Genomic DNA, 21,460 nt, shown 5'->3' with positions numbered 1-21,460 from the left:
CCAGAAATGTAAGGCCAGGTGCGCGATGATAATAAAAAACATTTTGAAAGCTCAGAGCAGAATACTTTGTTAACAAACTCATGGCCTTCTAAAATCTCCGTCTCTGAATTGGCCTCATTACTCTGTTCTCCTCCCCACTGAGAGCTGGTGTGTGGTGAGCATACTGGCGCACTCTGGCTGCTGTCGCGTCATCCAGGATGTAGCCAGGGTGACAGTGCTGATATCCCTGGATCCTCACTAATAATCCTCACTGACCACCGAATCCCAGGACAGGATTTAGCAAAATCATACTCTGTATTTACTCCACCCTGAACTACCTTCACCAGCTATGAACTTGACTAAACGTCAGCAATAAATCATCAATTATCCCAGAAGAAGTCTTTCCCAGGAAATACAACTTTTATTTTTCTGTTTTTAATGAGTGACCTCCGAGATTGCTTTTTTTCCTCCAACCATATCTCAAAGGTTTCCTCAAGGTGTTACAGTTTCTATCACAATTTGAGTTCTAAACAAAAAAAAAACTTGAGATACAACATTCATCTCTTTTTAAATGGGAGGATGTATTCACAACTATTTTATAATATTTTTCCATGAACACTATTTTTCTGAAACGCTAAGGAAGTTGCAAACTGACAATCAATATAATAAAGGTGCACACCCCCTCTAGAGGCTGATTGAGATACTGCATCTCTTCCAACAGCAGATACTCTACTGTAGAACTAACTTACAGTCCCAATACAGAAATATTCAAAACAATGTTTTGCAAGATACAGAGTAAGAAAATTCTGCAAAACGACTCTTAGGTTTTTTTTTCTGTTCCAAAACTTTTACAAAGATTGTAAAATAACCTCCAACATGGAGTCAAGACCTGTCATTGACAGCAAAATACTAATATTGTGTCCATCCATAACAATGACATGACTGAAGTAAATAACTGAAGACCAACAAGTTTGTCTTCTCTAATGTGAAAAGGTGTGTAAATGATAATTAGAATTAAAGAGTGTGTCATTCTGGCTCTGGTTCGTCTCTTACGAATTGATCTGTGACCATTTAATCTCACTACAATATAGAGATTCCGAATCCAAAGAAGTGGCCACACCAATCAAGGGCCAGAAGAGATAACATACCCAAACCTGGTCACCCCCACACCTGCTGGCTGCTATGGCAGGAACTGCTGGAAGGGAAACAATATAAAATCCAAATTCAGCAAGAATGTGACTGACATTCCTCACAGAGTCCACCGCCATCCTATTGCACAACAATACATCTGCAAAGCCATTGGTACGAGTTTAACATGCCTGCAGATTCATGTGATCCCGGAGCAATTTTGCACGAATCATGTACGATTAACAGTAATAAATGCTTTTCTATTGAAAACTGAAGCCTCTTAGGCCTTAGGAGCATTATCATAAAAACCTAAACAAATAACAAATTGACCTTCACGTTTATCCATCTGTGTGACAGTACAACACCATCAAGCTAAACGTTCTGATCCTGAAAACTCCATCTTGAGATCAAAGTGCTCCTGAAAGACTGTTATTTATGGTGCTGGAAGATTTGCACAAACAAACCATTAAAGGCTTTAAGTGTTGTTCAGCCCATTAAATACCGTAAAAGGCTGCTGTGGTTAAGCTCTATAAAACAATGAAATGCCCTTGAAGAACACAGCAGACCGCTCAGAGAAAATGCAGTGGAACGTTTCTTCATGTAATTCAAAGACTTTGAAAGGCAGAACAAGAAGAACGCCATACTTCTCACAAAGCTTGGAATGATTCATCAAAGATCGTCCCTTCACGTGCCAATTACATTAATAGAGCTAAAATCTCCTACCCCACCTCTGCTTCGTCTGAAAACTGCTGAACGTTCCGGAGTTCTCCTCTGCTAATATTAATAATTGGCACCTGTCATGACGACTTGCTTAGTGCTTGCACTTATGAGCACAGCAGAATAATCGGCACGTTCCAAGTAGTGTTGAAAAGACAGGATGAGAACAATACAAAGCCGATATTTTTGTGCTGACACAGTAGTGTACTAGTTCTCCACATTTGCTGCAGTCTCAAGTCAATAATAATGTTCCAATGTGGTAACAGGGCATGTCAGTCAAGCAGTACAGTCTGATATCATCCACAAGCCAATAAAGCACATCCTGAGACAAATTATGTTTTGATATATCTTATGGGAAGCATGGAAGTTAATAATACTTTTACTATGCCTTTGGTTTCAACAGCTCGGACTAATAATCAAAGCGAACATTACATACTGTTCCAGTTTTTACCAACCCATGCTGAAAGTGGGTTTCAAATTCAAATATTAATAAAAGAACCTGAAAGCTACAGCATAATACCTGATATTTTTCTGTTGTAGTTTTAACAAAAAGGCCGTTAATGAACAAGACAATTATCTGTGCAGCTTTTGTCAGCTCAGAAGCATTTTTCATGGCAAGAGAAGCTGACTGTGTGCATGAAACACGTTTAAAGGCATTAGCAGGTAGACAGTTAAATATCAGGGAGGAATATGGAAAACTGCTGAGCTGAAATAATTTCCAAAACAAACTTAAAAATCCCCATGTTTATAAATATTGTTTTACTTGGTTGAATCCATCCCACACTGATAGGCTTAGCTTTGCAGTCAAACCTTTTCTCCCATAATACACAAAACGTTCATAATCTTCTAAGAGAAGAGAGTATTACTAAATAAAGGTAGAAGCACAGGAACATAAAAAAGTTTAGAAACAAAGAGACAGTTAATTGCAGCTCATTCTTCCAATTATATTATCCAGCCCTTTTTCTGAACAGAGCCAAAGTATCAACTTTCACAGCATGGCTGGGTAGCTTGTAAATTCTTCCACATGTCTAAAGTTGAGACAATTGTTATCCTCTCCCACTGTAAGACTGGTAATAGATAATGTGAGTTCAGCTTTATTCCATTATGAACCTGTCCCACTCTCATCTTAGGGCTGTTCCGATTGTAAGACACTTGGCAGTGACTGTCACCGACAGATTGGATGAACTGCAGCCTTTTAAGTCTTGAACAGAGCAGGTCACGAGGGGAACCAGTACAAATGTCCAAATCCCTCAAGTGTACCCAGCAGGTTTCTCCAGAATGAGCAGTGAAACACACAATAGAGGACACAAGTGCAAACTCTGGTGAAGGGCACTTAGAACCAGTGTTCCTCAAAATCAACGGATTGTGCTCTCAGACAGAAACCAAAGCCAAGAAGGTCTCTGACATTGTGGCATTGACACCACAGCTGGAGCAGATAAAAGATGGCTATTCTTCCGCAGAAATGAGGGAGAGTATTTATACCGTAGGATCATTTCTTCTCCATAACCATTTCCCTAAAGGTGCTGCTCTTGGCAGCAGAAATCCTGGGCCTGCCAACGCCGTGAAATAAACTGATGGAGGTTTGTAACGTGTGCTGACAGGGGAATTTACAATTACGTAAAGCGATCAGGGCAACGTGGCGATGTGAATAAAGTGATGAATTTGTTGACACAAACAGTTTCTCTCAAGTCTTTAAGCATAGTAGAGGAACTTGCCAAAATGAACTTGCAGTACTCCAGATCTCAAAATACTGGGAAGAACCGATCCCAATTCACAACAGAACATAAATATGGATGGAGCACCAGGCAGACATTCCACATGTTAGCACTGTAATATTTTGAAGAAGTAGTGGTAAACAGTTAGGCAACAGGTATTTAGTAGGGCTAACTACTTTTAACAGGGCAACTAGTAATTAGTAAATCCTGTGCATCTAGGAAATAAGTGTATTGAATTGTCCATGTTTGTTCCAAATGTTTAAACATATACTGTAGCATTAGGTGGTTAAAAGACTGGTTAAAAGTGCATTTAAACTGGGGAATTGAAGGCTCATAAAGGACATAAAGGACTATGGAAGTCCAGAACAAGCCACCCATCCATGTTATTGAAGGAGATACCCTGGCTTCTTTCACAAAAATATCTGGATGAAACCCAATTCAATTAGCTAAAAACTAGTAATTAAACTACCTGGGGCAAATGGTTTTTCTCATTTGTAGCCCTTATTATGGTCTGCAAACAGCCAAAACAAGTACGAGCCTTCCGACAGTAACCACTTCCAGTTATGTCTGCATGCCTCCCTCGCAGCCTGAGCTACACTGTTTCTTGTAATCCACTCTAAAAAGGATTTGATGATGGGAAAAATCAAAGGAGTCTGACAAATGAAGCGCTTTTCCCACTGGAAAACAGATTGGCAGGAACCTCATGCTAAATGCACGCTTTTGGTCAGGTTACTACAGATATTTATATGTGCAATAACTTGTGTCTAAGGCATGTGTAGGGTAAGTATGATACAAAATAGTTCAGGTGGGGAGCTGCGTCAGCAGGCGTAGGCTGCAAAGGAACAAGTAATAGGTTTATTAAATGCTGAAAAAAAAAGAAGAAAGAAAACACAACGTTTCGGCCGTGGAACACGGATTAAACATTGTGTTTTCTTTCTTCTTTTTTTTTCAGCATGGAATAAACCTATTACCTGTTCCATGATAGAAAATATATAGCAATATTAGTTTTTCATGGACCTTAAACATTAAAAACCCTGCATTGTACAAATCTATATAAGATTGACTCCGATCTAAAGCTTGGCCAATAGCATGATCATTGTTTAACACACACTGTAGCCATAACCATGTGAAATGTACATTCAGGGCAATGTTTCTAAAACACAAGTTCAGTAAAGAAGACTGGGAGATTCTCAAGCAAAGGACTGTTTGAAAGCTATTCTTCCCCTTCGTTAGAAAAGACTTGGATGTGCTTCACCAGGTGTTACTATAAACACCTCAAGCAGGCAATTGGAAGTGTAATTAAAAAATCTCACAAGAGGCACTTTTTACACAAAGGGTTGTGGGGGTGGGGAACAAGCAGCCTTGTCATTTTGCTGAAGCTCATTCACTTCAGCTGTCTACCCCCTTTTAACCAGCTTATCAAACAGAGGATCTCCTCCAGCTGTTTCAACATCATGGCTGGGCAGTAGATCGTACTCCCACAACTCTTTGTGTAAAGAAGTGCCTCCTGCTCCACTTTAGTTCCCACTTCTGTCCTCTGGTCCGTGTGTCATAAACAAATTCTGAAGATGTTTGCTGGGTTGAGTTTGTGGACGCCTTTGAGGAGTTTGAAGACTAGGATGAGGTGGTCTGCAATCTTCTCTCTTCAAGCTTTTTCTTTCATACGGCTGCAGCCAATGTTCAGGTGGGGGATAGTCATCTACGTTCTTTACACGTTCATCATAAGAAATGTGAAGTATGATTTTGCCAAACCTACATGCCTGCAGCTTTGTAGATCGACAAAGGTGATGTGACTGTGCCTTTAAAGCAACCTTCACTGTTTCACCCTTCCAACGGAGTAACAGATCTCCTTTGCTGGAATCAACACCTAGTCTAAAACGGCAAATACGCACCGGAACACTTTCACAAAATCACACATACCGGTGTAGCTCAGACCTGACTCACGCAGGACCTGCGATGCTGCACACTATACACGTTGTGATTCGTGGAGGAGCTCAGTAGTCTCTAAGCATTACTGGCAGAACAAAATGGCATAAAATCTTGTGAAGTTAGTTGACTGTGGAGTAAAAGGAAGTAAATGAACGATACGTGTTATTTTCCAATATGATATATCGAACATCAATAACAATAACAACAACCTCGCAAGCTAATAGCTTACTTCGTATCACACAACTCTCCGACCGTAGGAACTACTCAAGCGTTTCGGGTTGGGAGGTGTGTGGCGTCAGGCGGCACCAGGGTGACATCAGCACAAGCAGCGGAAAAAGACTTTAAAAGCCGCTCATGTAGTTCAAGACGCCGAACACCAAGTGTGCGAACGGACAGAGCGCCGATCTCATCCGATGGGTTGGTAGAGGAAAACCCAGAATGTGACGATACTTCTGCAGGACAACATCCTAGCATCTCCACTGCATGCACGCCGGTATAATATTGCAGGTCGGGGATCTGTGAAGATCTAACACGAGCAGGGAGGGGGAAAAAAAACCCACAAGCATTGGTGTTGGAAACTTTGGTCGACACTGGCAGCGTCTTGAACAGCAACAAAAAAAAAAGAGGAGGTTTTGTTTTACACCGTCTTTCCAGCTGTTCTGAACGGGGGGAGGAAACGGGATGATCAAAAGTATCGATCCGTTGTCCGTGAGCTGTCGTAATAAGATGCGAGTGTCCGAATACGGGACGCAGCCTTTAAAGGCGATTAGCTCCTCCGCCTTTTAAACTGCGTCTCCCGGGGATGGTTCCCGCATCGAAGGCACACGCCATGAACGCCACGCAGTGGGACTCGGTTTTTCCGGCTGCCTCTAACCTCTCCTCCGCCCTCCCGCTGCGCCTGGAGTCCAGGGCGGTGATCACCTCCGCGTCCATGTTCGCGGTGGGCGTTCTGGGGAACCTCGTCGCCATCGTGGTCCTCTGCACCTCCAAGAAGGAGCAGAAGGAGACCACCTTCTACACCCTGGTCTGCGGGATGGCCGTCACGGACCTCCTGGGCACCTGCTGCACCAGCCCGGTGGTCATCGCCACCTATGTCACGAACAGGTGGCACGGCGGAGAACTTCTGTGCCACTTCTTCTCGTTTTCCATGCTTTTCTTCGGCTCCGCCGGGATGTCCATACTCTGTGCCATGTCCGTGGAGCGCTACCTGGCGATAAACCAAGCTTACTTCTACTCGCACTACGTGGACAGGACGGTGGCCAGGCTGGCGCTGGTGACCATCTACCTGGCCAACGTCGTGCTGTGCGTCCTGCCGAGCTTCGGATTCGGGAAGCACGTTAGGCATTTCCCAGGCACCTGGTGCTTTCTGGACTGGCGGGCCAGCGATCTCCTCGCCGCCTCTTACTCCTTCGTGTACGGGGGCTTCATGCTGCTCCTGATAGCGGTGACCGTGGCGTGTAACGTCGCCGTCTGCGGCTCCCTGGTGCGGATGAGCCAGCGAGCGCGGCTGGTGAGGGCGGAGGGCCCGGGGAAGGAGGCAGCCAGGCGCCGGTTTCCCGGACTGCCCTCCGTCACCTCGGCTGCCGAAATCCAGATGTTCTGGCTGCTCGTTTTCATGACCGTCGTGTTCCTGGTTTGTTCCATCCCTCTGGTGGTGAGTGAATCGCCCTTCGCACACGGCTGAGTCCCACGCGTAAACCATCATTGTGTGTCCGGTTACTGTCCACTGCGATCTTTTACCGGTTTTCCTTTTCTTCTTATTGTAATGTGGTGTGGAATTGTGTCGTGGGGCTGGGACACCGTTAAAGAGAGCGGAGAACTGCGACGCAAACAGTACGACTTCTCAGACGATTGGCTCCTAACATTTTAAACCACTTGGAATTAGATGTTCAACAGTTCAAAAGACACACGAAGCTCAACAAAACAGCGTTATTACAGCGTGTTGTGTTAATGTGTTACTGGGGCCTGCCGTTTCAGCACTTAAATTGCTGTTCCAGTCACAAAACGACACAGCATGAGAATGTTTAGGTGGAAAGTAGGATTTATCGTCATCGTGTAAAAGTTACAGGCGGCTCTTCAGAACGGCATGACCGGTTTCGCTCAGGGCTTGTACAGTCTGCCCACCTTAAAGTTTCCACTTAATTCAACTGGTGAAGGAGTTTCCGATTCCTCCCCCTGATCTGCTGTGTGCAGCGTGTAGAGTGTAGTGTCCAGTGTGTCCGGTGTAGTGTACAGTGTAGTGGAGTGTAGTGCCCAGTGTGTAGTGCGTAGTGTGAAGTGTACAGTGTCTAGTGTCCAGTGTAGTGTGCAGTGTGGCTGCAGACAGAGAATGACTGCCATCTCTCACCCAGGCTGGGTGCACTCCAGTGGCGGATGAAGTCGGTCCCTTCGCACATATAAATCGCCTTGAGATCATTTGCGATGAAAAGTACCCTATAACGCAAGAGGCCCCCTCACCAGTAATCACCATCATAACAAAGTATAACATTATTTCTCAGGTGCGGATTTTCGTAAACCAACTCTACGGCCCTGCGCACATCCTAGCCGGGGGAATGCCGGACTACCGCAGCGACCTCCTGGCGATCCGGCTGGCTTCCTTCAACCCCATCCTGGACCCCTGGGTCTACATCTTGTGCCGAAAAAACCTGCTGAGCAAGGGGTGCGAGAGACTCCGGAGGACGGTGGGGATCGCCAGGGAAGGACATGCCCGCAAAGAGGGCTGGATGAGCGGCCAGCAGACGCCCCCCTCGTACGTTAACAGCGTCTCCACGAGCTACGCGTCCCTGCGCACCCGGGACGAGCGGCGAGGCTATCCGGCACAGGTCGACGCCAGGACTAAATCTTTCTCCGACTTCGCTACGCAGCAGACCTGGGACCTGGACACGTCCCGAGCCGCGTTTCACCCGTTCGGCGCCCAGCAGGGCGGCGCGCTGGATTGCGAGCGAGGCGGGACTGTCCGCTCGGACCCGGCGCCGGCTAAGCCCATCCTGTGCGCCGTCCTGCGGGAACCCCCGCGCCCCCCGTCATCTCGCGACGGCCAGTTCGAAATAGTCACCAGCACCTTCAGCGCCCCCAACTCGTCCGCCTCCGAGAAGTGTATTTAGTGGGTTTTTTTCTTTTAAAAAGGCGACGTACACGAGCACGTGTCTATTTCTTTAGCAATTAGACGAGGAAAGAATAAACTCTTCTACGGGGCTCCTGATTACCAGCTCCAAAGGGGGAGAAAAAACTATTGGCGTTATCAGCCACTACTCTGTTTGTAATGGAGGGGTGCGTATTCATAAAGACGACAGAAGTGTTGAGAAAAAGTGCCCTTCAAATCTCACAATGCTGACCTACAAGCGCAGGTGTTTAATATAATCAGGTGCGTTTGTAACCCCCCACGCAGTTCCTTTACGTACAGAATTATGTTTATGGCGGCAAAAAGAAGGAACAGCATCATCCCGGAGCCCGAGCTCCGTGACCTGCATCGCGTCCTCAAACGCGACAATCCAATGACAATCGACAGCAGTTCTGTTTCAGGTTAAGGCAAAGACACCATGCTGTGGTGTTCGATACAGAAACGGGAGCAGCACCCGGTTATCAGGAATATCAAGTGATGCTGCAGTTTTGAAGCAGTGTTTTGTGCCTGCTGTAAACATTACAGCCAGAAGGGTCTGATGAGTAAGGACTTTTCCAAGTGCACTGCAATATTGCATTGCAAACCCTCTGGGTGTCAGTGCAACCTGAGACGCAGAAAGTGTTTTCCGCTGTGCTCTTGCAAGCAAGCCGGTAGGGGGTGAGACCGGAAGGTGGTGTCAAGTTAAATTTCAGTTCATTGCACTTCAGCTGCCGAAGAGGAGCAATTAAGTAATACCGTATCAGTTTTTACCCTGAGAGTTCATAGTACATGTGACAAAAGCACTTGTTATTTATGGTTGACATTTGCTAAGAGGCCACCAACAGTGTCCTGACGGCGCAGGATCTCGTGTCTGTAAAGTGCTCAGCAGCACGAAGGGTCAGCACGCAGAATAAGACCTGTAGGTCCTCAGGTTTAATGCACTCTGAACCTGGATACGCCTTATTTTTTTAACAATTCAAAGCCAAGTACAATAATGGGTGCACACGAATACTGCTCTACAAGTTATACGCCGGTTGCAGTAAAAGGAAAACGTGCATTGTCTGTAGGTCCTGCAAATGTTGGCGAACAAAGACATTTTTTAATCTGAAAACTACAATGGAAAGGAAAATAAAACTAACACAGTACACAGTTTGAAAATGTATTTCAACAAACCCTTTAGAAACAGTTTTTTTTTTAAATAAAAGCACAGGGTGCTTTTCCCTATTGTAGAGAATGACTGATCTTTACCCTAATTCTAGAGTGATAGTTTTATAGTGATAGTTTTATAGTGAGTGAGCTGCGGTATCTGTCTCGAGACATCACGCAGTACCGAAGTCTGCTTTGCCTGTGTTGCATGCTGGGAAGTACGTGAGTGTAAATACTGAATGATTTGTAATAACTCATTCTGCGCTGTAAATGGTTGTATAATGTTTTTGATATGAAAATGATTCATGTTTTTCATGTTCCAGAAGAAGAAACCCCCCCCCCCCCCCCGCTGGAATGTATTTTTAAGTTGTAATTAAAACCAGGATTTGAAATTGTTAAGAAGTGTGGAAAAAGTGCAGACCTGACTCCTGGTGTGGATTTCCACAAGACCCTGAAAAGCCAGGCATCACACCTGTCGCCGAGCCTGGCCCTGCTGGGGAAGGTGTGGCACATTATGTTGGCTTTTAGGCTGGAGCTACCCTGAGAGGAATATATATAGAGTCCATAAATAAGTAATCATTCTATTCAGTACCTGCTCCAGGGAAGGCTCCTCGCGTGCTTTGCCAATGTGAATAATTGATGGAAGAGAGTGCTGGGCTGTGGCAGAGGGGCTCCAGTGGACTCAGGGCGGTGACCAGCTCAGTCTGTTACCGGGAGGAGGCCGGGCAGTCTGCTGCCGGGGTCTGGCGGGAGCAAAGGCCTGTGACCTCGGACGGTCTCCGAGCTGGGGACCGGCTTCCGCTGCAGGGGTGACGAAGCCGCGTTGAGGGATCTGCCCGGCAGCCGTCTGTGGCACAGTGTCAATTAGGCAAACACGGGGGGAATCGATACTGTACATCAACGAGCAGGTGCACAGCTCTTTCTGCACGAGCCATCAGCTGGAGCCTGAGGACGTGTTGTCTTCTGCACCAGCTGAACTCCCCAGGCCATCGCCCCACCAAGATCCTAGAGGGTCTCACTGCTCCTGAATGTCGTACTCTGAAACAGAGACCAAAAACATTAGACTTTTAAAACAGTACTCTAGATGCTGGTGGGTTCGATAAATTATCTTACAGTTCAAAGCACCGTCTATGAATATGTGAACATTGCCAGCACTGTCTTGAGTAGCCACTTAATAAAGCAATCCTTTCCCTGGTTATGAAAGGAAAGATGTTCAGTGGCCCTTCAGGGACCCAGGAGGGTTGGGCATAGTCAGCCAAGGGAGAGGATTGAAATAACAGCCAAGAACATGCGGATCTGAGAAGACAAATGTCTTTATCTGACAAGCTCAGGAGGCTGCAAGAAACTACCAAAACACATCGCACAAGCAGATTCATTTCCATCTTTCAACAAATGGGTTGAAAAGGTTCTGGATTTACCAGCAGTCACCAGCAACTGAGCAGTTCAGCACTTCAAAAGATTTTGTTTAGAAACTCTGGGATACTCATATATACTTCTGATTAATAGGTAGCCTTTCTTTAATGTAGCAAAAGCAAACAATTTGATGCCTTCCATGAAACAAAAATCCCTAATTATATCACACCTCCAAATGAAAGAGAGAGGAGACTGGTTGTGTCCACACAACCTTTCTGTCATTTTTAATTGCATTTTTACATATTGCGATGAATTCAATAAAAACAAGAAAGTAGAACTTTTAATGGGTGAGTGTGAGTGAGGGTAGCTGCCAGCTGGGGCTTCTAGACAGGATACATGTGTCTGTACAGGAAGGGCTGTTTGTGCCTGGCACTGCTGTGCTCTCCAGTTAATAGGGTCCCACTCTTTCTGGGTCACAGTTCCATCTAGCCCTGGAGATTCCACTGTGCTTCAACGTGCCACACCATATTACAACCACATTTTAAGCTCATACAGAAAATGTTTCCAAACAGCTGGAGAGATTTATTTTCCAAGAGAAAGCAACTGGTTTTGAAAGCAGCATTCTGTGTTGTAGCCATATGCTGAAGTAGAGAGATTATCAAACAACGCAAATTTCCCAACCAGCATCATTCTTTTCTAGACACTCACACGCATCTGTGTTTCGTCAGTCATTGCTTTGCTCATAGTTCCATCTGTTGGTTATTTGTCCATCTATAATCTGAGGACAAAGAAGTACCACAGCCTGGACAGGACAACAGTCTATCGCAGGGCGCACACAAAATGGCAACTTACTGGAGGGACATCAATTACCACTCACTCAGAGCAAACCCCCACAAAATCACAGATAACATGCAAACACCACACGGAAAGCTCTCCAGGCCAGGATCAAACACAGGGTACAAGCGCTGTCAGGCTGTTAATAGGTTTTAATCCAAACATCATTATACCTCAACAGCAGATTCAGGCAAGACTTTTCTCAGGTAGCCACAGTAAGAAGACCTGCATTAGGACCGAATTTGCAAGACGTATTCATGAATCCAATTTGAAGTCCAAATAGCAGACCTGTGACAGGCTCTTAGATTTATCTGTTCCATATGTACACAGTAGTGAATGATGAGGCAATGGCAGCAGATCGAAGGACACAAGCAGCAACCAGAAGTCTGCAGGAAAAATAATCTTAGAAAGATGCCAGGACTGAGCCTCTCAAGTTAATGACAGCAAATCAGCAAATCATCTACAGATGCACAAGGGAAATCACCTTGAAATAGCTTCCAAACCATTGATTTATGTGCACGGTGACATTGCTTGTCAGGTCAATTGGAAACTGGCTTTCTACAACATGCCTGTCTGTACCTTGGTCATTTTGTGCTCCTGAAACTAGATGTGCTTCTACTGCAATATGAAGGCATTCGGCTTTTAAGTGGACTGACACTATAATGGTGAGAAAAAAGTAATTTGGGTCATCAATATCAGAGCTGGCAGAAGGCACTGTGAGCCCATCTTGAGCCATGCTAATAAATGTTCTAAAAAAAAAAGAAAAAAGGTTAACAGATGTTTTATTCTCTTTATGTACAGACCCTCACGTCTATTTTTAAAGACCCTTATTCTAACCCTTTAATTTTGCAAGACGCAATTGCGATTTTAAGGATTGTATTATACGTCTTCAGGGACTTGAATTTTGTTTTGCATTTTGTTGTCAATTTTGGGGGTTAGGTGTTAGTTTTCAGGCTTCCATTGCTACAAAATTGTATTAAAATCCCCTACAAAAGTGCCCAGGATTTTGAATTTGTCAAAAATTGTGGAGTTAGACGGGTGGCGCTGTCCTTCTGTGGTCACTTTACTGTCCACTCAGTGTTTGCTGACCCCTGCCTCTGCTTTTCTCTGTTCTTGGCCTACTTGCCGCCTTACGGGTCTGTTAAGGTTTGTTGTAGTTGCATGAGTCTGTAACTTCTGTTCTCTTTAGGCCACAATACAGTCACAATATCAGTGTTTTCAATTAAAATGACAAGACTCAAGCTGCAAAGCCTGCGTTTGGTTTTAACACCAGTGTCCTGGTCAGAAGCAATTTCAGTTTGCATTGCAATACTCATTACAGTTAAATGAGTACTGAACATTTGGATATTCAAGCAGCAATTACTCAGCAACTCAAATATACTTCATATTAATGTACTCTAAAATACTGGCATGTGAAATGCAAATTGGCTCGGTTTGGAAGGCGGGAAATAATTCTGTTCGCTCCAGCTCGGTCTCCATTACTAGAAGAACGAACCCGAACTCCAGCAGGCTGAACAAGCTTCAGCAGCGACCCCATCTGGAGATCTACAGCAGCGGCTCTCCCAGGACCTGACCCCCGCCAGGCCTCTCCTGGCTTTCCAGGAATGATCAGCAGACAGACTGCCCTCCGAGGCTTGTCAGCCATTCTGGAATTCACATGGTATCTCTGACAACATGTCTGAAGCAGTGTACTCAGGCATGGGCTGTTTTTACATTTTAAATTGGGCCCCCCACAGCAAAATACAGTAGCACAGTAGATTCTTGGAGTAGGTTAAGTGTGACCCTGCAATTTGAAGGGGATTATCATAGCATAGGGTAGCTTACAAAGGAGAGAAGGTCATTCAGCCTATTAAGCTGGGTGTGGTACTGTAGTTATTAGCTGGTTGATCCGAGGGTCTCATCCAGACGTTTCCTGAAAGAAATCGGTTTCAACCGCTTGTTCCAGACCCCCACAGCCCTAGTTAATAACCATTCACGCTCATATTTACGGTACCTTGTGATGCTTTCCTTAACGTTTGAGTTGCCTACTGTTGACGTCTTCCCACCCCCAGAAGTCGCGGAAAGACCGAACTTCAATTTAGCTTTTAATGTAAATGTATTCCTACTTCTGCAACGTGTCCTGCTATACAGCGCTTTGGGTTTCTTTAACCATCGTTTTATTATTTTTGTTGAAGGGCTTGTTGAATTGCAGTTATACACTCTGTTGTCATCGTGTGTTAATAATTTAAGTAGGGAGCCGCGTCAGCATGCGTAGGCTACAAAGGAACAAGTAAAGGTTTATTCCGTGCGGAAAAGACTCACCCGAAAAAGGCTGTACAGCCAAAACGTTGTGTTTCTTTTCGTCTCCTTTCAGCAGGGAATAAACCTTAACTTGTCCATGTGTTAATAACAATCCTCCTCTGTTTCTCAAGCCACTACAGCTGTGTAATAGTAGCCAGTTAAAGTGGTTCAGGTGGGTAGTGCCTCCGTTTGCTGGTACTATCATTATTGTGATAGTATTATCATTATTTTTATTCTTAGCAGCGCTTTTTACTGCTGGCATACTCGAGTATGTCAAAAATGAACCACATACCCATATATCTCTTTCCTTTTTTTGGCTTTACAGTCCAGTATTGTGAAGTACCTCTATGACCCCCTAAAGATATTGTTTTTGCTGTATTAATAAAAATAAAAAGTTTCTCGATTTTGATCTCTCTTTCAAACCAGTACCTTTGTTTTGACGTGGCTCTGCTTCTCCGATTTCAGTATTGTAGAACTCCAACACTAACCTGACATGATATGAAGCAGAAGACACAGATCCTGCAAGTGTGTAGTGCTTGAGTCAGCAGGGGGCGCTGTGAAACCAGATTTAGATGATTTGAAAAGGACAGAGTGCATTCGCTTTTACGGACTTACAGGGGTGAAAGGATGTCTGTTACTGTTGAATGTCCGGTAAATAACGAATGACTTTTTTTCAGCCCCCAAAACACAATATTGCATAATATTGTAAAATACGTAGCGTTTATTTTCAGCGCGTTTTATTATTTGTTCATTTCTCTGTTAGTGTGGTTAAAGTCCGATATTTCCGATTTCACAGACAAAATTTCCTTTTCAGTAGATTTAGTCCGTTAAACTGAGGGTTTACTGTTTACAAAAAATTACTTAAACTCAAAGGTTATTATTTTATAATGATTAAAAATGTAATGCATGTCCACTCTGGAAAATAAAATATTGCACTATTATTATTGTAGAGATTAGGTGAATTAAATTATATTCTAAAGGTGGATATAATTTAACATACTACTTTATATGCATAATGAAATCACAGCAGTCTACTCAAAGTGGTGCCTCAATCACCTAGTGGGCACATACAGTACAGTACATCTTCTTACATTTTACAAAAGTGAGCAGAGTCATTTACTGACTGTTTGATTAGCAGTGTTCCTTGTGAGACCAGAACACTGAGCTCATGTCATATGATTCCTGTAGAACTCCAGGTCTTCAGTGCTTGGGACCTGAACTGATTTAAAATGGTCAAAAGCAGTGGCTAAGGAAGTAATACAACAGCCCTTTAAAAAGACCTGGCTTTTATGATCACAAGAATGGTTGCAAATGATACAACCACCCTTCTTCGATAATGACGATTACGATCGCCTGGTTGCTTTCGGCACGACTGAAGATCACCTGCCTGTGAGAGGCTCTGTCCAGAGCAACACATGTTCTGCTTCATCAAACAGCAGAATAGTCCAGGAAACCAGCTCTGTGAAAGAGCCTTTCACTTGGTTATAGTGCTCATAGTGGCTACAGCATGAGAATTATAATCCAGCGCTTGTCACTTGTATGACTGAAGCACACTCACCATCTTCTGAGGGCCAAAGACCATGTGGCAGCAGCAGAGAGAGTGTTTTACTCACCAGTGAGTGCCACTGTTTTTCTTGACAGTCCTGACAAGAGGCATCGTGTGTGGGGATGCTGTGGTGGGGCGTTGTCTTGTGTTGATTAGGCCAGTCAGTCAGTGGGGTGGTGAAAGGTTCCTGACTATGATAAGAACAGGGGCTGTGCAGACTGAGGACAGCCCCGGAGGTACTGTACGCTGATGAGGTCCTCCAGACAACAGTTCACGTGCTCCCACGAGCCCAAGTCTGGAAGAATCAGGTCTGCAAGAGGACCGCAGCGAGACCACACAGTGCTGCCATGACAGAGCAGGACCAACTTGTCTAACAAATTGTGGTTAGTTTTTAGGAATCTGATTACAAATAGACTCAGAAATCCTTATCTCAATGAAAATTGGGCTGTGTAGGATTTGTGTTAATTTGGGTTTGGAAGCCAGTAGTTAGCACATCATTTACAAACTTTAGGCAATTAGGGAAAGCATTAATTTTGCAATTAATATATTAAGGGTATGTAATTACAAGTGTAAAATTTTAAATCAAGAGATGTTAAAATTGCATAATGCACTAGTAAGACCTCTTTTCCAAAGTTATGTACAGTTCTGGTCACCATGTTACAAAAAGATATTGCTGTTCTAAACTCAGTCCAGGGAAGAGGGATCAAATACATTCCTGGGTTTAAAGGCTTGCCCGACTGTGACAGACAGTAGCAGCAGAATCTCTTTTGTCTTAAACAGAGAGCACTCCGAGAGGACCTGATGAAAGTATTCAAAATAATCAAAAGCATTGACAAAGTCATCACATTGGATTACTTCTGCCTTGGACACTGGAACAAATACCAGAGGATTCAAACGGAAACTTCAGGGAAGTGGATTCAAAAGCGAGAGTAGCAGGCACCTCTGTATTGTTCCAAGCAAGCAATCAATTAGCAACCAGCAAGCAAACAAGTCAAGTGGAAAATATAGCCTCCTTGTTCATGACCTTTCTTATCTCTAAACTACACCAGCAGTGGGTCTTGAAAAAAACATGTTTGGCATAAAAGAAATCTCTTCTAGGTCAGGTCAAACAGTTATTGAGCACCTGTCTTGTATGCATAGTGTCGATTTTCTTCTTGATCTGTTTGACCCTTTGTTTTCAGAAGGGGATGATTTTGGAATACTGACGCAGGAATAGATGATTGCAGATGTCCCAGGCTGTGTGACGTGAGTCTTAATAAGGTCCACCTACAAACCTGTACTCCTGTTTAGCTAATCAGGGAGCAGCTTATACGTACAGTGAAGAAAGTATGTGACTTAAGCCAGCGTTCTTAGGCTGTAATCCACACAGCGGAGATCACAAAAATCAAAAATGACATTCTTTGCAGAATCTGTGCTACTGCGCGCCTGTTTGTAATTATCCAAGGAAAACTGCTGAGATGGGTGTAATCCATACCTCTGCGTAGCTGCATGTTATCCGTGGGAGGCCCACGGACTTCTTGGACCACTGCAGGGCTGAGGGAGAGAGAAAGAGCTGAAAGCTCAGGTTCACTCACCACAGAAGCTTGGCCCGTGATGCAGATGCAAACACAGTGTCCCTTCACAGGCCTCCATCTTCAGGAGGTTCGGTCCTAGCTGCTGCAGGAGAGGGTTAAACATGCCTCTCATTTGGGATCTACCAATATGCGTCTGAAAGTCACGTGTGAACAGCAAAGTCAGCTAGCTCAATAGATATTGTTATACATGCATATTCCTAGTAGAACAATCATATCTTTCTGCACACTGGGATGTGATACAGTTTTTTATATTTATTTGCAACTGCCATAGTTGCAGTATAACCCATGAAAAACATTGCGCCGTGCATCCAAAAAAATAAGCGGAAAACTTAGAAACACGTTCAGGGAACATGTAGTCAGTGCTGGAGACAAGGCATCTCTGCTTGCAGAGGTGCCTGGAGAAGAGTGCGGCCAAGAGCCGTGCCAGAATCTGTGGACACTAGTCCTCTCCACCTCTCACCCACGATCACGTCCACTAAACCTGACGGAGAAGCGGGTGCGATACGCATGAAGGTTCGGGCTTTTCTGGGAACAGAGCGTGGGAGTGCAGAGCTCCCTGAAAGGGCTCCTTTATGATCCCGCCATCCTCAGAGCCAAGAGTGGTGTGGCCACCTGCCCTGTGCCTGCAGTGCATTATGCAGGTGTTCATGTCTCGCGCACAAGAGAGATTCTGCATGCGTGCTCATGATAAGGCACACTGAATTCTCCATTACACGGTCTGTGAAATTCTTCAGAGAAAACCCCACCGTTTGCAGCGAGGGCGGTGTCGAGCCAAGGGGTTCCCCTGGAACAGAGCCCTGGCAGGCGCTGTCATTGTTGTCTTTCGCTGTCTGCTGTGCATCCAAAAGCATACCCTTTCAAGAGAAACAGTAACACTGAAACTCTGCGCCGTGCAAGCACAGTGAAGAGGCTGGAAGAGTGCTGGATACTGTATCCCTTATCCCTCTCTCCCTACAAACAGCCATTCCTGGCTCCATACTCCTCCCAGAAACCCTCAGTAACTACAAATGTTCCCCCCGGAGAGGAGACAGCTGCTTTGAAATCCGGTCACAAATCATCTCGAAAGTTCAGTATAAAATGATCAAACCATTATCGATCCTTGACCAATTTGAAGCCACCGCAGATATCTTCTGAGCATAGCAGCGTGGGCATTTACCTGACAGAAGGTACTGCATGTGCCGTTGTCCAGAGCCAGGGGAGGGAGCAGACTGGGGGCTTGTTTTTCCCAGTAACAGTGAGCACATTCAGCCAGGCACGTTCTCCAGGCTTCTGAAGAAGAAGCGAACAAAGGCAGCTTCTCCCACACTCACTTACGCCCCCCCAGCTGCTCAGAATAGATGTTTAGTCACCTGCCACCCAAGGTATTGTTACTTTTACAAGTTTTCTTTTAAAAAAGATCAGAATCAAACCCTCAGCGCCCCCTCGCAGAAAAAGCCCTCTCTGTTGCTTTCTGCTGTATAAACAGCGATCAGATTTTAACACTGCAAATTATGTCTCAATAAAGGGAGTCTGTCACTGTGCAACACTGGGCCTCTGTTTGCGGTCAGAAAGCATTCATCAGGTGCCTTATCTTTGCATTTTAGCAAAAGAAGGAGCCAATCAAAACTTGATGGTGTTGAGATAAGAGAACAAAGCTTTAGTTTACTGGGACGTGCGGCTCCTAGTCTCTCCCCCGCCCTCTGGGGAACAGCTTTCGATCAGGAACAGGCCACTGCAACCACCCCCATCTGGAATAGGTCACTCCGGTGGAGCAACTTCACTGCTCTGGAAGAACAGGCTGCATGGCGGGTTCATCACAATCAACCCCAAACTGCCGTATTGCTGAAACAAATCAGGCAATAACAAGCAGGAGTTGCTACACAATGATACGCAATTTCCCTCATTCCTGTTAAAATAAATCTCATCACCGCTAGCCATGTCCTTTGTGTTGTAATCTATATAATTAAAAAAACAGGACGTGTTGTAGAGTAATGCACTTTCCTGTCAGCCGGTCTTTAAAGATGAATAATGAATGAAATTTAGAGTGATTATTGACTAACATTTCCATTTTCCTCTTTAGGTTGCACAGTAGCTTCTGCTACTTACGATTATTGATCGTTCTCCCAAGAAGAATATTATTTTATTTAGTTTTTATTTGCAAAATGTGGGCTTCCCAGTTTTTGGTATAACAATTCCACTTCTCCAGAGTGATTTCAGAACTATGGAATTCGTGTTTTAAATATTTTAAAATAAAAGTTAAAGTTGTAGATTGCACACAAACTCAATTTATAATCGCTGATGATTTGTGTCCTCCAATCCACACCTCCTCTATCTGCTCAGGAGACTGAGAGGTGATACCGAGGTACACCTGCCTGCAGAACCATCTGCTTTATGACATGTTGGAACTCCATACAGCCTGACAGGAGAGTGAGTGCTGATTGGAGGAACAGTGTATATCTCTGTGCTGTCACTGCAAGGCTGCAGGCATTGGCAGCCAATCAGAGTCACCCTGGCTGTATAATGCTCTGCCAATTGCACATCACCAAATGGGGAATCCCAGTCATAGTCACATGACAGAATCTTGAACACTGAGTTCATAGCAGGGGCCTTTATCAGCTGAATCACTGGAGAAACATCCATCACATATCTAACCATTTTATTCCATGCACGATCGTGGGGGAAACTGAACCTATCCCAGCAAGCAACGGGTGCAAGGCAGGATACACCTTGGATGGGATGCCAGTCCATCGCAGGGCACACACCAACACAAACACATACATGCTCACAGCAGGGCTAAAATAAAACCCACGTGAACAAAGGGAGAACATACAAACTCCGAACTGCAGCACCCCAGGAAAACAGGAAAAAGCAGAGCCACAGTTATGCTAACCACTGCACCACTGTTCTGCCCACTGGAGAACACCCCTGTAAAATATTTTTAATTTCACTCTTACCAGTCTCATGGCCCAGACACTGGTTAATGACAGCAGTCCTGTATGTTAAGCAGATTGCTTGGTTTCGGAATTAGGTCTTTAAATATAGGCTCTCTGTGAACAGAAAGAGTGGATACATTCCATAAAAATAAGAATCAGCAGCACTTCAGGTCTTTTTTGAAACTTTATTCCTATGCAGGAAGTGACATGGTACAAAAATAGAGCTCAGGAAACCTTTTGAAACCGTAAATAATATTGATAATAATAAATCCTTTATTGAATAATAAATTCATTTTGTCGTTGATTTAAAATACTGTAGTAAAAAAAACAACCTCTGTCACAGTTTTCGCTTGCCCCAGAGATTCTGTATTGTTATTGTGGCAACATCTGACAACTCAGCTACAGAAAGACCCCAGTAGCAGGAAGGTCGTGGATTAAAATTTTCCTTCTCTGGAGAACTGCGTCTCCTCTGAGGAGCCCAACTGGGGGTGGAAGAAAACACCTTAAATAGAAAGGCAGTTTTGTTTCCCCCTGTTGTAATAGCTTTTGTATCTTGACATTCACACTGCAGAGGTCTCGCTGTGCATGTCCGTGTGACGTGACAAAAACCAACAAATTAAAACATCAGTAAGTACATCAAAAGATACATGGCCACTTTAAAATAAATAGCAGTCTGATATCCAAAAGAACGAGTTTGATAAAAAATAATAAATAATAAATAACTTAATGTAATAAATACTTTGCCTACAGAACAATAATGCAAAGACATTTACAGCATTCAGTGAGGATTGTCGGTTTGTGCTAAAGCAATGGACAAAGACTGAGGAAAACAGAATCCAGCTGAATTTCACTCCACAAGCTGTACCCCGGCTTTTCCATTCACCCCAAAAGTCCTCAGGCGACAAGAGCCTTCAGGCCACACTGTAGCTAACAGCGAAAGGGTTGCTTGGCCTTGCTGGGCGCGATCACGATCAAAACCTCGTTTTTTAACAACTTGGCAAGTTTTACAAAGACAGCTGCTTTTATTGCAACAGGGGTTGCTGGACTGAAACAAAAGCTGGAACTGTGAATGAGAAAAAACACATTGACCGAGATCAACAGGTCCAAACGCCAGTCGTGCCGGCCTTTTCTTTTCTACTCCAAAGACTGCAAAGATGCATCAGAAGGAATCATCACCTGTCGCTGCCTGATGGCCCACATTCTCTCTCGTCTTCAGACGTAAGCCCCTCTTTGAAAAGCCATGTAGA

The 21,460-nt window shown here is 44.4% G+C and overlaps 1 protein-coding gene across 1 annotated transcript; it reads left to right on the top strand.

Annotated features, from left to right (window-relative positions):
* The first annotated feature begins 5,872 nt into the window (after nucleotides 1-5,872).
* On the top strand, nucleotides 5,873-8,700 carry ptger4c (prostaglandin E receptor 4 (subtype EP4) c). Its single transcript, XM_006634785.3, has 2 exons — nucleotides 5,873-7,122; nucleotides 7,967-8,700. Exons 1-2 carry the CDS (start codon nucleotides 6,271-6,273, stop codon nucleotides 8,570-8,572), a joined length of 1,458 nt encoding a protein of 485 aa, XP_006634848.3. The 5' UTR covers nucleotides 5,873-6,270; the 3' UTR covers nucleotides 8,573-8,700.
* The last annotated feature ends 12,760 nt before the right edge of the window (nucleotides 8,701-21,460 follow it).

Source organism: Lepisosteus oculatus, chromosome 9, assembly GCF_040954835.1.
Source record: "Lepisosteus oculatus isolate fLepOcu1 chromosome 9, fLepOcu1.hap2, whole genome shotgun sequence".
NCBI lineage: Eukaryota > Metazoa > Chordata > Actinopteri > Semionotiformes > Lepisosteidae > Lepisosteus > Lepisosteus oculatus.
Note: the sequence above shows the minus strand (reverse complement) of the source record. Positions and strands in the feature narration are given on the sequence as shown.